The 15,862-nt window shown below is 43.8% G+C and overlaps 2 protein-coding genes across 5 annotated transcripts in view; one reads left to right on the top strand and one right to left on the bottom strand.

Annotated features, from left to right (window-relative positions):
• Positions 1–15,862, top strand: part of LOC126562245 (protein henna) — a 754,155-nt gene that overhangs the window by 259,217 nt on the left and 479,076 nt on the right. The window lies entirely within an intron of this gene.
• LOC126562082 (autophagy-related protein 13 homolog) overlaps positions 5,568–15,862 on the bottom strand; it is a 35,959-nt gene continuing 25,664 nt past the window's right edge. The window contains exons 3-4 of the mRNA XM_050218496.1: positions 10,426–10,621; positions 5,568–6,405 (exon numbers count right to left, since the gene is read on the bottom strand). Coding sequence (XP_050074453.1) covers positions 5,595–6,405; positions 10,426–10,621 — 1,007 coding nt within the window. The 3' untranslated portion in view covers positions 5,568–5,594. The remainder of the gene's footprint in view (positions 6,406–10,425; positions 10,622–15,862) is intronic.

The following is a 15,862-nucleotide window of genomic DNA, read 5'->3' as shown; positions in this document are numbered from 1 at the left end:
CAAATCCCATCCGGACCGTTCTCTCGTAGTGAGGAGAGGTTACTTCAACTACGTGGTGTCAGCAGCAGGTTTAGTAAGACATGGCCGTCGAGACCTAGTAGGTCGGTAAGCCAAGAGAAACAAAAGAAAAATACTTCTTCTTAGCTTAACGACCTCCTAGGCCACTCTGGCCATCTATTGGCTTACTCTAGACTTGCTGATATACTACTAAGTCACAGTCCTCACTACGGGGGGACCGTCCGGATGGGATTTTTGAACCCCGGTTCGACCGTTTTAAGACTGTCGGCCGCTGTTGAATTACCACCGGGCCGCCCGTAGCAGACGCTACTGTTATGTGTATGTTTACAATCGTACAACTGGCCGGATGTTGTGAGTTGCGCTAGAACTCCCCGTTTAGTTTACGTTCCTCCAACTTCACTAACTCCCCTTCAAACCACCCCGAGTTTAGGGGGATGGTTTTTATTATTGCTTTTGCTCACTCTTTCTCTCAATCAAACCTTGACGACAGTTTTGCAGCAACTCCTTGAGGAGTCAACCTCGGACTAATTACAGAATTGGCCACCACCTGCTAGTAGGAACACTGGTGTAGATGCACTAGAAACTCTCCGATAAATTATTCGCTTTGCACATTTCCTCGTTTCCACGGTGGCGATTCCATCGAGGACACAAGGCACAAGCCAAACACACACATACACATATCCTTTCACTGATCGCACTCACTCGCTCGATTGCGCGAATTGTGTGAGCTCCATTGCTACCATTCGATTCATTCATAGCAAAGCTCGATAAACTAATAACTGTCCGCTCTAACTAATAACTCCCGAACCGCTTGTGACCGAAGGAGCAAGAGAGAATCAACTCACCACAAAAGCCCTTGTTATCCCTCTAAAAAAAATCTAAAACACTAAATCCCAATTCCACTCTTGCGAAACACAACAGCGGCATACGTAGTAAAAGCTTCACATCTGGCACCAGGCACCAGGTCGCCACCACACGGTTTTAGGTCAGTCGCGGTTCGCGTCTGTTGAGAAACTGACAGTGTTCGAGCCACAGCCGCGGTGCTCGGTTCGAAAAAATGTGGTTCGGCTCCTTCAATCATGGTCTTCGCTCTACCACCTCCACTGCCACTACTGCTGCGCCTTATTCAACGTCATAGCGGCGTGAGTGAGCTCAGGCCAATGTGTGTTGATAGTTCACCGCACAACAAAAAAAATAAAAAACCAAAACAGAAATAAAACGCTGACAACGTCTAGGGGATGGTGGATGGGAGGGCACACGGGTATGTCCATATCAATCAAGGCGAATGGACCAAGACAGTCAGCCAACTCGTAGTTTGTTGTGCTTTTTGTGGGGAAGCACTCATGCTACTACAGATCAGCTAGTAGCCGTGACGTAGTAAGAGTAGAAGAGCGAAAGCTTTGAGAGAAAAGCTCTCGAAGGCTCTCTTTCTCCGTCGTATTTGTAGCTGAACAAAAATGGTACGCTCGGTTCGCGCGAAACGCATTAAAAGCCGGTGGTGAAGCTTCACGTGGCCTAGCCTAGGTTTGGTGATAAATATGATATCATCAGGTGGTCTCGTACCGGGGGATTATGTTAATTTCTATCGGTCAGCTTGGTGTAAGTTCGATGAATTTTCTTTTTTCTCTCTCGCCTGTTTTGCTCACTGTTTTTCCTTTTCTTCTAAAGTTCTGAGAGGAAATTAGACATATTTTGGCCGCATGTTTGACACCACTTGCAGCGTGAAGGTTGGCACGAAAATTGTCCCAATTAAAGTCTCAGATAACATCAACACCAACCAATGTGTCCGCCTTCCTCGTGTGCTTCACAAACTCTCATTAGCATCACACAAAAGTGAGGAAACGAACCACAAAGCCTACCCACAGTCATCGTTCACTGCAGATGTCCTTTTGCTGCAGGAGAGCCTTCGGGGCGGGAAGGAAAACGTTTCAAAAATCTTCAAATGAAATTCAAACTCTACCAGGAAACTTAGCGAGACGGAAGCTAGCAAAAGTTCCGGCTAGGAAACGTTTTTGCTGTCAAAAGAAGCTCATCCACTCGCACTGAATCCGGATCGTTATACTTAGAGCTTATCGTGATGTTAGTAGACGCTTTTCTTGTGCATAAACCAAACAAACGCACACACGCGTTTTGGGTTCGTATGTTCCGCTTCGATGGTGGTTCAAAGTGTGCGCATGGATAGATGGTATGTTTAGCGCAGGTGACCTCAGTCAAGGCGTTATTTAGAAAAAAAAAACCGGCACGCATGCTCGATTTAGGAAGGCAGAGGCGATTGCACCGTGAAGGAGATTTACGGCGCATCGTTGTCATCTGAGGCTTCAAATTCGATTTACGTCGATTATTTTTCTAGTCCTTTGAGTTATTCAGATTTGTGTTTGTTTTGATTTGTTTGTATTTTATTTTATTTTATTTTTTTTTTAATAAGGGACGGCCAGGCCGTATTGCTGTGTTTGTATTTTATATTAATTAAATATTTGTCAACAAAAATTCGTTACTCGAGATAGTAGCGCACCGATTATTCACAACACAGGATCAGATAAAGAATCTTATTCTATGTGTTTCTTTGTAACAAGTACTGTTTCTTCTCCCCCTTTGGCACAGCATCAAGCCACAGAGCCAAAAAATGGCAGGAAAACAACTCAGAAGAAAAACATAATAAAAAACTTAGCAAAAAAATAATTAGTGTAAATAAATGCATTGAAGTTGTTATTGTAAATTTATCCAATTTCTTATTTAAAATAATTACATTTTTTATGTCAAACGTGAATAAAATACACGAAATGTATGCTTTTTTCCCATTGTCTGCGCAGCTGAAAGCTTCTATCGTTGCTTACACTGAGCTTTCAGTAACTCAAAGCTTAACGGAAATCTCTTAACACGATTGATAAGTTCGTAGAGCAGAAGTTGCGCTCGTGGAAAAATTTTACCGAACCGTTCAAATTATCTTCTTCGTCAAAGCGGTAGCAACTAACAGCGAAAAAAGGAGGATATTTCGGACGTAAAAAAATGTAATTGATAAGATCAGTTTTCTTTTTCTCTGTTTTCTTAATAATTTTGGGTTTATTTGTTTCTGTTGACGTGCTGTTTACGGGTTACTATTTTCTTGTATCATGGTATATAATAAAAATAAAATAAACTATTTCCTTGTTTGACCTGCTGTTGATTTATGAGGATATCTTTACGCCGGGTGATTTGCTGCTTGGTAGCCTAAAACTGTACGATTAAGCTGCTGTCTTGATGAGACAGAACTAAATTAAACTTGTGGAAAACAAAGCATTTTGGTTTGCTGGTACTAAATATTATAATGCCACCCTCTTGCCTTTTTTCTCCACACACTCACACACACCCCCCTGGCTACACCTTTTGTCCCTACCAAAACCACAATAATAATTTTCAAAATCCCACCCCATCCCAATCTAAACTTGCGCGTGCGTGTGAATGTATCCCTTTTTCTTGTTTTAAAAAATAAACTTTTGCCTAAATTAGATCAAATGTCGTTTTATACCATACTCCCTCAAAATACAAAAAAATGACTCGAATTTCTGTAACAATTAATTTAGAAAAAAAAACCTCCCTAAACCTCCCCGACCAAATGTGAATTTCTTCTAAAGGCTTACGGTCGTCAGTCTCTTTGGAAAACAGAAAACAAATATAGAAATGATAAGGAAAATTGCTAGAAAGGCCCCAGTAAAGCGACGTCTTTAGATCTCCCGGTGTACGTACTTATCTATAATGTTTGGCCATTTTAATCCGACATACTGTTTTGAAAAGCTTGACGGACGAATATTTAACTTGAAGGTAACCAATCAATTCAGTCCGTGCGTGTGCATGTGTGATGAGACAACTTTTTCTTAGTTCAGTAATTTAGTGCAGCAGTAAGTAAGTTTGGAATAAAGATAGGAATAGTATAGCAATTAAAGAACGAAAAAATAAAACATACGCATAAGGCTATAAAGCATAGGCTTCTTCCATTAGGCTTATATTTAAAGTGCTTCTCTAAGTCGCTTGATTTGTTGCAATATGCACATTGCATCTCCCTCTTTCACTAAACACCCTCTTTTTTTAAATATCCCCGACCGTTGGTTCCCTATATTCAATTATAATCTGACAAAAAGGATAAAAACCGTGAATAACAATAGTAGTAGTAGCAGGAGACAGGCCGCGCGGCCATCCTCTTCCTGCTGTGGTTTGTGTATCTGGGCTTTAACGATGAGTTTTTTTGATTAATGATTTCATACACCCAGCAGTAGTGTAGATGGTAGTAGTAGAGTTTTGTCTTAATTTGTTCCTCCTCATCTGTTCTCGAAAAAGTGTCCAGCGGCTTGTGTTACGTTCGATATGGTAAACATTTTCTGTTGATTAACAACGCCACACTTCCACACGCGCGCGCCTAACATCGAAAAAGTTGTGATAAATGAGCCGTATCGTAATGCAGATTATTTGTTTATATACAAATGATTGTTTTTCAAAGATGACCATATAATATGCAATAAAATAAAGTAAACGATCTTGTAGTTGTACTATTTACAAAAAAAATTGTGTGGAAGATTCATTATTGGCGTAAAGAAAATGTTTCCACAAAGAACGTAATGTAAACTCTCCACCGAAAAAAAGGCTTTCCATTTAACAATCTGGTTTCCCTGTTTTTCTACTAACTATACCCTATCGCGCGCTTAAAGCAAATAGGAAAACGGAAAATAAAAATACATTCAATTAAAGCCAAGTAAAGATTCCATTAAAGAACCGTTAAGAGTGCAAAAACCGCACCCCGATATGCAAAAAAGAAACAAGCAAGGCGGAAAGCTTTCCTTTGCCGCACGTGCTGGTGTGTGTGAGTGTGTTGTGCAGCGTGTACGTAATATGGCGGATTAGTAAATAATTTTGTCTTCACAATGATAAATAATAATCGTCAAATGAATGGTAATAATATCCTTCATCTCTATCTCTCTCTCTCTCTCGACGGGGGAAATTCGTAGAACTTCCAGGCAAATAGTCTGCACACACACTTCTCGCTAAGGAACTTTGATTCATCGATGTATCGATTAGATTTCTTACAGAGCACAAACACACCACGCCTAAAAGCTATACAGTAAATGGCTAAGGCAGGGAAACATAATTCGCAAATTAAAAAAACAAAAAAAAACACATTTCTTACACCTTATGGCCTATTTGTTTTTAAACCGTCACTAATCACCATCGCCTTAATGATAGCCAACAAACCATAACGTCCACTACCTTTCCCTCTTTGGCCGCTGCTTCAATGTTTATCCCTCTGCCGATAGCTTCATCTTTTACTCGTAGTACAAACGTGCTGTACCGCATAATGCATTTACTTTACGTTGTTTGTTTCTGTTTCCCTGAACACCCCGGTGCCACGAGGTGCACATGTGTCTCCTTACTGTCTTCGTATGTATTGTGTGTTAATGTGTGAAGATGAATATCATCAAAAAATATCAGTCGACAGTTCTGGTTCTCTCGCTAAAATTAATAATAATCCCGGCATCCTCCAACACTGGTCTATTCACCAGCGCCAATAGGCTTCTCTCCCATCTCTCCGCACCCAGGACGAAGCGCGCTTAGCTATTCGAATTGCTGTCTATCGACTGACAGAGCGACGACACCAGATATTCATACTCCGGCAGGGACGTTTCGAACTGTTCCAGCTGGCGGGTAAGGTCATTCAGCACATCATCCTCCTCCCCACTGTCCGGGCACGTGTCGGCCTCGGTCAGTATCCGGCTACCGTCCATATTTTCATCCTCCGTAATCGTGTCCTCGCCGCTCGAACGCATCATACCAAACTCCTGCAGCGACGGCACATTGGAACATTCGCGCAAAAACTTCGCCAGCTCACCCTGGGCCGTCGTTTCGGCAAACGCAAACTGTAGCTCCTTCAGCATCCGATCATTCTCGGACGGATCGCGCCGTATCGACCACCGGGAGGAGCGCCGCAGCTCACCACCAGCACCCAACGAGCTCGGCGGTGACGTACCGGTCGAGGGGATCGCAACGGTTGCCCCCGGTACGGCCATCGCTTCAGTGCCCGGTGCCGTGCTGTTGCCTTTGGGCGATTGGGACAATCGGAAATGCAACGGACCGGCGGCACCACTGTTCGATTCGTAAGATCCTTTGTTGGTGTTGTTGTTGTTGTTGAGATTGTTTGCATTGTTGGAGCAGTTTTCGTCCACGTTGGTGGGTGAGTGAAGCGATACCCGATCCTCGCCACAGTCACGGAATGCGCTTTCGTCCCGCGGCTTCGGTAGCAGCCAGCTGAATGGTGGCGTTTCGGGCAGTGTGTAATCGTCCTCGGTGGGCTTTTTTACACGCGAAGCATCTACGAAGGCACCGCAACGCATCGGTTTGTCCAAATCGATAACCTTTTTCTCGCTGGAATGGGAAAAAGAACGCACAAGAAGCGATTAATATAGGCGTAGTAGTACATCACCAATGCTATCTTATCGTCGGGAATATTGCGAATGAGAATTTAAAGTTTAAAAATGGAAATATTTTTGACAGTGCAGTCAGATCGTGACCTCTCAAACAGCTCCCATAACAAACCGTATGCGCTGGCAATTGTTTACTATCTTCAGTTTATCATTGGTAAACGATCGCTTTTCATTCCGAACAAATGTTTACCGATCGTGCCATTGGGTCTTGTTATGACAATCTTCTTGCCATTTTGAATTCAATCTACCAACGAAGCTGGTCTGTGTTCAAATTTTGTTTTAACATTGCGCGTGTTCGTGCGTCATTGAAACAGCAGCTTAGCAGTTGGTTTATATGCCATAATGCAATGTTTTTTTTCTGTCCTAGTAATTGTTTACGGAAGCCGGGAATTCCGCCCAGAGAGCATCCGCCCAACCGATGGTAATGTGCACACACTGTTAGTTTTAAATTCGCTTCTAGCAGTGTGTTGAGTCATGGTTACACTCACCGTTCAAACGGGGTTCTAGTGAGTGATTGGGTCTGGGGTAGTAGTTCTTATCAGAATCATCATCCCCCGCTTGGACGCTAGACAATTCATTATAAATCTAAAAATTAAACAGTCCATCTTTGGCACACATGTCACGTGAAAGTAACGTGTGTAAGTAGCGATAAGATTACGGTTCAACAACGCCATGAGTCATGTGAACAAAGCAAGATGTTGAGCGAGAGGTGGCTCAATTAAGTGAGAACTGGAACCTACAAACCAACGCATTTTGCAAATGAACCATCTGTTCTCATTCCCCAAGCTGGACTAAACGTCAGCAATTGCTTCGTAGGTATTAAGAGACACGTCGCAAGAGTCTGGTACTTCCCACCTATGATCATGCAGGCGATTTTCTGAGTCTTCAGATTTCGGACCATAAATGGGCAGGCTTGCAAGACTTGTGTCCACCATAATCCGGTTGGTTCATTAGACTCCAGCTAGTGTGGTGGTGCCAGCAGCCGGTCGGCTTCAAACCGGGTGGAAAATGTCGCTTCACGTAGCTGGTTCCCACTTGCATCGTTTCCTGATCCATATATTACTGTTTTTCACCGCTATAACTTTGACAGCCAATTTTGCAGCTGCAATTGCAATTTAATTGATGCAGAAATTCCTCGTGTCCATGTGTGTGGGGGTTATCTCAACCATCCAGTATGAGAAATTATTAAAAAGCGACTACTTTTTACCGATCCTGCCTGTACGATTTGAATTTAATAAAGGAAATATCGATCATCGAGGTTGACAGGTTGGAAAGGCATAAACTTCGCGCTGTGCCGCCGCAAAGACACATGATGCCCACGAATCTTGTGTCGCCCACGTGAGGGCTCGCGGCTGTAAGGGCAAAGCATAGATCCCACGCCACTGTAGCAAGCACTCGTTACAGCCAGCAGCGGATGTAGGTGGGAGTGTTTTATGAATGAATCTTACCCACGTCTAATACCCCGAATGCTGTTTACGAACCATTTTTCAAAACCACGAGTGAAAGGGGGCCTGTGATTAATCCATGTGCTATAAAGTTTTATAGCAAACGCCAGCGAAAGGAGAAAGGTTTGTGCATAAGAATGTAATATTTATGCTGTGTTTGCAATTTTTCGATTACTGTTGCCGAGGCTAGTGCAAGCAAATTGGTGGTCAACTCTCCGGATAATGCTGATAGGTAAAAACGAGCGATTACAACGACCTCCCTCTCGATGGACCGTACTGCTCAGGGCTTCAACGAATGGGTGCTTAAAAGTGAGATGTGGAAGAAGGCCACTTAACTGCTCCTACTAGAAGATGGATGGCTCTCCACAGATGGTGAGTTCGGGTTCGGGTGAAAAGGTACTAGTATCACGTAACTATATTTACCGAGTACGATCCGGTTATTGGTAGAGATAAATTACTTCTCGGTGCAAAGTTTTGCTTCACAACTATGTTGCACTGCTGATAGTGCGGAATTGGTAGTTGTCTTATCATCATCAGCTTACGATCCACGGAGGAGATTATTCAACTGCAGTGCTGGGCGGTTTAAGATCATACAAGACTCTGTTTGGGGATTTACTTATCAAGCTGATTGCAATCATACAAAATGACTAACAGTTTGGAAGCATCTGGGAGAACGTATTGATTGGCAAGAAGGTTGTTGTATTTATAATGGCCACCACTGTCTATTGGGCATTAATTTTCTTGAACTGTAATCTCTAAATACTAGCCCTTATTCTCCTGATTAGTATTTGCCCATTAACTTGTCCTGTAACTAGTGTTTGTCTACCTAAACCTTCTTTATAACTGAAGATACTGCCACAATTCAGCAGAAAAGCAATTCCAGAAACAGGTTTACCTTACATGCCATAAACTGTATCTTATCTGGTTATCTTGACATCAGAAGATTTGAGTGTACTTCCAACAAGTGCTCGAGTGCTGCAAAGCCACAAACCGTCAGGGGTCCTTGTGAGATTAAGCACCGGGTCGCGTATGTGTGATGTATGCGTGATGATACTTTACGTGTGGAATTAATCCCCTCCATCATGCGGATGTACTATCATTTAGTGCGTGTGCAACAATAAGTCCCGCTAGTGTGATACCGCTGAGGGCTAGCTGAGTGTTGATATCACACATCCACTTTCCATTTCTGTCGTATCGTGTTGTGTGTTTGTGTGAAGAAGATACCACACGAAACCCACACACGTTTAAGGTCGATTTGCAACTCAGTATGGTTCGTCTAATGCTGCTAGGGATGATGGAGGTGGAAGGTCGCTTCTTCTCAACACCAAACATTTGTGGCATCGCTGCTACCTGATTCACAAAAATTAAACCGGTTCTTTTCACCATTCCATACGATCTCGCTTGAAGGTATACCGATCGGTTGGTAGGATTTTCCGAAGGCTGCATTACAATGTCAGGCGTGCGCGAGCGCGCTTTAAAATGCATACGTGGAACACCTGAAACTCTCGAAACCCATCACTATAACCTTCACAAGTAACTGGGTGATGGGAAGAGAGACACAGCTACCTATTGCTTCAAAACAAGTCTTCGTTTGGGTAGCGTCTACTAAGAGATCGGCTAGTATCACCTAGCACAGCGACATCTGTTGTTGGTGAATCGTTTTAACCCTTCACATGGTACACACGCACATTGCTCTTCTCACTGCGCTTTTTAGCATCTACAACAACACCTCCCCCAGGAGTGGGCAAAGCTAGTAATCAAATGCATTCCAAGACAAGGGGGTGGAAAGCATGTCATCACCTTCACACACGAACCGCCATTCCAATGGCATAATTTTTCTCGTCTCTGGCCCTCATCAGGCAGCATAAGGAATGCACTGCTCATATGTCTCAATCTATTCCGCTTCTGTGCAGAGCGGCAGCCAGAAGACGAATTGATTGTCGGCCGGTTTGCTCACTCATATCCGTCGCGTCGGGGGGGACGTAGACCATCATCATCATCACCCCAATAATCTGTACGGCACACACTGAGGTACTAGCCTGGGATCGTTGGTATGTGGCGCGACAGTGACGCAAATACACATGACACCAGCAGGGGGGACCCAGCGATACGCGCACATGAATCAGCGTTTTTACTTTGAACGTGGGGACGTGGTTTTTGGGAATGACCGTAAAAAAACCTGGTTCTTCGTACGTCCAAGGCACTTTGCAACTTACTTTTTAACACAAACACTTCTTTTTAAGGAATTCAGCCAAGGCAAAGCAACTTTTCACCACCTACAATATTAATTGACCAAGGTTGTTCACGAGACACTGCTGAGAGAGATCCGGTTTGATTTCTTTTCCGACTTCTGTTCCGAAGCTACTACCACACTTTTGCTCGAAAATTCCAAACCCGAATCTACCACCATCACGGAAACTTCACTCAAACCGCACATCAAATAGAACAATCGAGAGACAAACATTTGGCTAAAGTTGGACCAGGATGAACACGTCTAGCTGGACCGGATTACTTACACTTTCTTGTTGTAGTTGTAACGAACATGCTTTGGGCTAATATCCTTCAGGAAGTGATCGCTCTTCATCATGATCGTGTTGTCGCGTCCGGTTTGGGTTGGTGAGAACGTAATCTTCGTCCGGTAGGCCACTGCCATGTTTAGCGTTCCGATCTGTGTGCACAACTGTCCGACGCGAACCTGGTTGTAACCTTCGCCTGTGAACGAGCGTTGGGAAATGAATGAGAGAATCCGCATGAGTGTCAATTGGTTTTGGTGCTTGTTGGCGCGCGCGTGAGCGCGGCGCTACGTTCGCTCTCTGTGAGTGTGTGTGTGTGTGTGTTTGTGTGGGGTGGTGAGAGATAGGGCGCCATAACTGCGGTCTTGTCATCGGGTGCGCGGTATTCAACCCCACCCCATTCTTTTTACAGTTTGGAGAATACCACCCCTGCAGGGCAGCATGGGGAGCAAGAGATACGAGAAATCCGTAAGGTAGCGAATCCAAGCGATCACAACGACATGATCACGCGATCGTACGAGCGAAGAGAGATCCCATCTGAAGCTGATTTACAATACACCCTGGGGAACAAGGCACGCACACAGAGAGCGATACCAAGAAAAGACCAAGTGCATGAGTTCCCTGTGAGAGGGGGGAGGGGGGAGGGGATGAGAAGTTTGTATCCACTGTCGCCATAAATGGGGCTTTAGGTGTTGGCGCCAGTCAAAAACCCACCCTGCCACCAAAGCTGCCACCGCCGGATGCAGAGAATTTGTAGGTCGTCCATGTTTGGTACGAAATTTCTTGCCAGATTTCGCCCAGATGTTGGGACATTTCATATTAAAAATGCATAAAAAAAAGATATCTCAGGCAAAATTAACTCGACTCGCCATATTAGTGTAACCTACTGCCACCCCTTACATGGGGTTTAAAGTCCGGTCACTCACTCTCCTTTGTCCCTTAGTGTGTGTGCGTGCATAGTGCGTTCACATTGTTCTCTCGTACTATCCACACCGCCTGACTGACTGACGGTTGTGTGTTGACGTGGTTTACTACGAATGGATTGTCCAATTTAAATACCGAAACCGCCCCTATCTTCATCCCTCACATACCCCCGTTAAGTAAGTTCCAACCGTAGGCCAGTGCATATAGCGATAATCGTTTTGTTTTGATATTTAAAGGCCCTCTAACCTGAACCGAACGACCGCACGTTCGTCTCTTGTCATGGCGCTTTCGCTGCGGGAGTTCACTTTATATATTTGCATTTTTGCACGTCCATACGAATGAGCGTGAATGTGTGTGTGTGTGTGTGGGGGGGGGGGGGCACTACTGAACTACTGTCGGGTGAAGAAAACCCTAAACAAGCCGCGCCCTCACAATAGTCCCTTGACCAGACGACTAAGCAGCGTAGTGGGGTCGTTGTCGCGCACGTTCGATTACTTCGCTTCTTGAGTGAAGCTATCATCTCAAAACAAAGAATGCAACTTACATAATGCAGTTTTCGCGCTAGCGGTAAATTAATGGTAAATAAAATCATGCTTTCTGCCCAGTCACGAGACGAAGTCTCTCGAGGTGATATGTGGCGTCAGTCATCGGTGTTTGACAGGCGTCGATTATCCAATTTCGCTCAACGCTTCCGCTGCCCGAAACTGTTCCTCGCTTAGGGTCCGAAAGGGGAGACCAAGCAATCACGTTCGACACAGCATTCACTCGTGATTGATCTCGTCGGCGATGTTTACCGCTGCCGTGTTTACCATCATACAAGCGAATGGCAACCGCTCCTCTCTGCAGGACAGCTGGCTCTCTGTTGCTATGCAGACCAAACATAGGTTCGGGTTGCGAATCCGATTGCTTTCCAATGTGTGTCGAAAAAACCCCAGATTCAGACCGTCTGATCGACGGCACAACCACTAACGCACGCACCTGTCACACGATGAAGGGGCGGGATGCGGGGCGAGGTGGTGATCGCGTACATTCCCTTCGTTTTGTCTAGCGCTGATCGGCGGATAATAATAGCCCAAGAAATACCGGACGAACGTACACACCCAACCGGTGTACATTAGAGCGTAGGCTATTTTTAGTACATCTCGGACAAACGTGAGCGATTGCCAAACTAACCCCCGGCACCATACAGACAGAACAGAGAGAATCAGCTTAAAATATTTGCCCGCCAAAAAAAGAAAAGGCACCAACCAACAACAACAGCCCACGCTAAGAGTTGAGTTGTGTGTCGTGGTGTGTTGTAACTTTGATTATGGTCATCGGTGTTGTAAGGGGTTAATCTGGCGGGAAAGACATTCCGGCGGAACCTTCAGACTTCGCTGACTGGCCTCCATACTCTGGCGTTTCGGTGAGGGTCGTGTGGGTGTGGCAGTGACTTGTGCTGTCATGGCGAACATATTAGACGAGGTCGTTTCGCTTGGACTGCACCGACCTGAATGCTGCACCTGTGGTGGTATCCATCTCACTAACTGTTTATCTCAGACACAATCGACTGTTTGGCGCCGCCGTGTGCATCGATTAACTAGCAGTGGGATGCTTATGTGTGAGGTGTTGGCAGAGGAGTACTTTTTTGTCTTTGAGGGCGAAGCGCGGTGGTAAGTCATTTTCCCGCCATTGTAAGGGAACATGCACATAGACACATTGCTGGTAGAGATAAGGACAAGACTGATGCTCCGAATTTCCAGGGCAAAACTTCGACGAGAGACCCAACTTTCATCGCTATGTTGTAGCGTTAAGTTAGGTAGTCACTGTAAGTAGATTCGTTAAGTTAGAAAACTCTCACTAGTTAGGGAGTTCCCAAGCGGGGAACTCACATAGCCTATATAAGTGTGCACGTGGTGGGGAACGGCCTCTTGATTCCTGTTCTGACGTGGTGTCTCACGTGTGGAGATGCTGCGTAATAAAACGTAAAAACCTTCAAAACGCGTGTGTACGAATATAATATGGTAAAGACCGAAAGAGAGTGATATAACATGGCGATCCTGCCAGGAGCCCTGCTAAAGTTTACCGTACGACATCTGTGAATCGTAAAGTACGTACAGTGAAGTGCAGATAACAAAAAATCTGAACGCATACCATTACACCGACCGAAAAGAGCTACGCAGAAGCATCTAACCCAACACCACCCGCAGACCAGTGAACAACACAAAGAGACAACCATAATTATGCTGATCGTTAAAATCGTCAAACACCAAAATCGTTAACCATCATTACGCTGATCAGCCAAATCAAACCAAATCAGCATAACGAAGACCAAACCAGAACGAACACGTGACGTCAGAGCGTCGAACTCCGCCATCGCGCTGACCACGTCGAGCAGCAACACCAGCATCCGAGAAGATCATCACGCCGAGCGACAGAACGCGTACCATAGAACACCGTGCCGCGCCACCGCGTTAAACCAGATATCAGCTACACCAGCCCATCGAGTGCCGCCATCGCGCTGCTCAAACCACGCCGATCCAGGTGCAGACGCATAACCTCTACGGAACAAAGGCCACAGCATAGGATATCAGCTACACCAGTCCTTCGAGTGCCGCCATCGCGCTGATCAAACCACGCCGATCCAGGTGCAGACGCATAACCTCTACGGAACAAAGGTACGTGAAACCACCATACAAGTGCCACACAAAACCAAAAGTTTGTAAAATTTAAGCTAGATAGGATTTTTTTTATTGTGTTATTTATTTCGTTTTTAAATTATTTAAATTATTTCCTTATTTATTGCTATTTATTTATTTATAAATCGTGCCACGTGAAACCAAATCGTTTTGTGAAAGTGATTTCTTTTTTCTACACGTATAACTCTACACTAATTGTGTTTGATAGTCGGATGAAACCTCGTGGTCTTTTCGAAAGCAAATAATATAATCACTCGACCGTGATGGGTCTTCTTTAATTCTATGATTTTTCACATATTCCCAATATTCGTTGAAAAAAAATAATAATAATATACACATATAAAAAAAAAAAAAAAAATTTGAGTACAGTGATCTTTAGCAATTATATTCATTTCAAATGGTATTTCAATAGCTATTACATTTTCTTGTTCCTCCATACATATTATCGGCTCATACTGTTACACGCTCTACTAGTTAACCTACTTTTACTAAATGAAAAAAGCGACTAAAACTGCTAGTACACCTGCAAATAGATCCACTAGAAACAAAACTATTAGTACCCCTGTAAATAATACCAGCACGAACCAAGCTGCTAGTATCCCTGCAATTAAAACAACTACAAACGCAACCAACAGAAAACCACATACAATGACAACTAAGTTGGATATAAATCTAGCACTAAAACTGGTAAAGCCTTTCGATGGTTCAAATACCCTATTAAATGCATACATTGAAAGTGTTGAACTTCTGTTAGACTATGCTGAAGGAGTACCAGAAGTGGATATCATTAAGTTTATGAAAACCACATTGATTGGAATTGCTCATGGAGTCATAGACACAGCATGTACTATAAAAGAAGCTTTCTCACTTCTTCGTACACGATTTAGCGTGCACTTAACGCCGCTAGCTGTAGAAAAAGAGTTGACCGCATTAAATCAAGGCTCAAAAACCATTTCTGAATTTGGCAAAGAGTTAGAAATAATGGCTGCCAAATTAGCTGCAGCCCATGTGTCTGTAGGAACTTTTGCTACTGAATTTGCCGCACACAGCATTGTGAACCCGATTGTAGTGCGTGCGTTTATACAAGGGTTAAACGAATCCAATACAAGATTTTTCTTACAAGCTCGCAATCCGCTTACGCTAAGCAAAGCAATATCAGATGCTTTGGAATGTGAACCAATTACAGAGAAATCAACAGCCCTTTGGTATCAAACCCCTCATCAACCAAGACGTTATACGAAACGCTTCCAAAATTCGCGCTACCCAAGGCAATCATACAACCCATCATATAGAGGTAGAACATTTCAACGATATTCTGCTCATCAAGGTTATGAAAACCAACCACGAAATTTTGCAAATAATAATCAACGTGGATATGGGAGCAGGAATCATCATCAAATTCAACAGCGAACGCCAACCCCAACATCCACTGGGCGAAACAATCACAGCAACAGAGTGCATTTGGGAAATGCTGACCTTTATGAGAACTGTAACGATATGGTTCAAAACTCAACTGAAGAGCAAAATGAAATAGCTAATTTATTTCGTTAAATTACAATTCGATACGGGCGTTAAAGCAAAATTTAATATTTTCGGAGTTTACCGCGATCTTGTCATTGATACAGGAGCTACTTGTTGTGTATTAAACGCAAACTATGTCCCCAAGCAAACCATCATAGATAAAACCATTGTATTAAATATTTACGGAATCAACGGCCCTACCAAATCTTTAGGTTGTATTAAAACGAACATTTTTGCTGATTCTCACAACTTTCCTATCATGTTCCATGTCATAAATACACTTCCATCCCACATAGTAGGACTATTAGGAGTCAACT

Source organism: Anopheles maculipalpis, chromosome 3RL, assembly GCF_943734695.1.
Source record: "Anopheles maculipalpis chromosome 3RL, idAnoMacuDA_375_x, whole genome shotgun sequence".
Lineage (NCBI taxonomy): Eukaryota > Metazoa > Arthropoda > Insecta > Diptera > Culicidae > Anopheles > Anopheles maculipalpis.
Note: the sequence above shows the minus strand (reverse complement) of the source record. Positions and strands in the feature narration are given on the sequence as shown.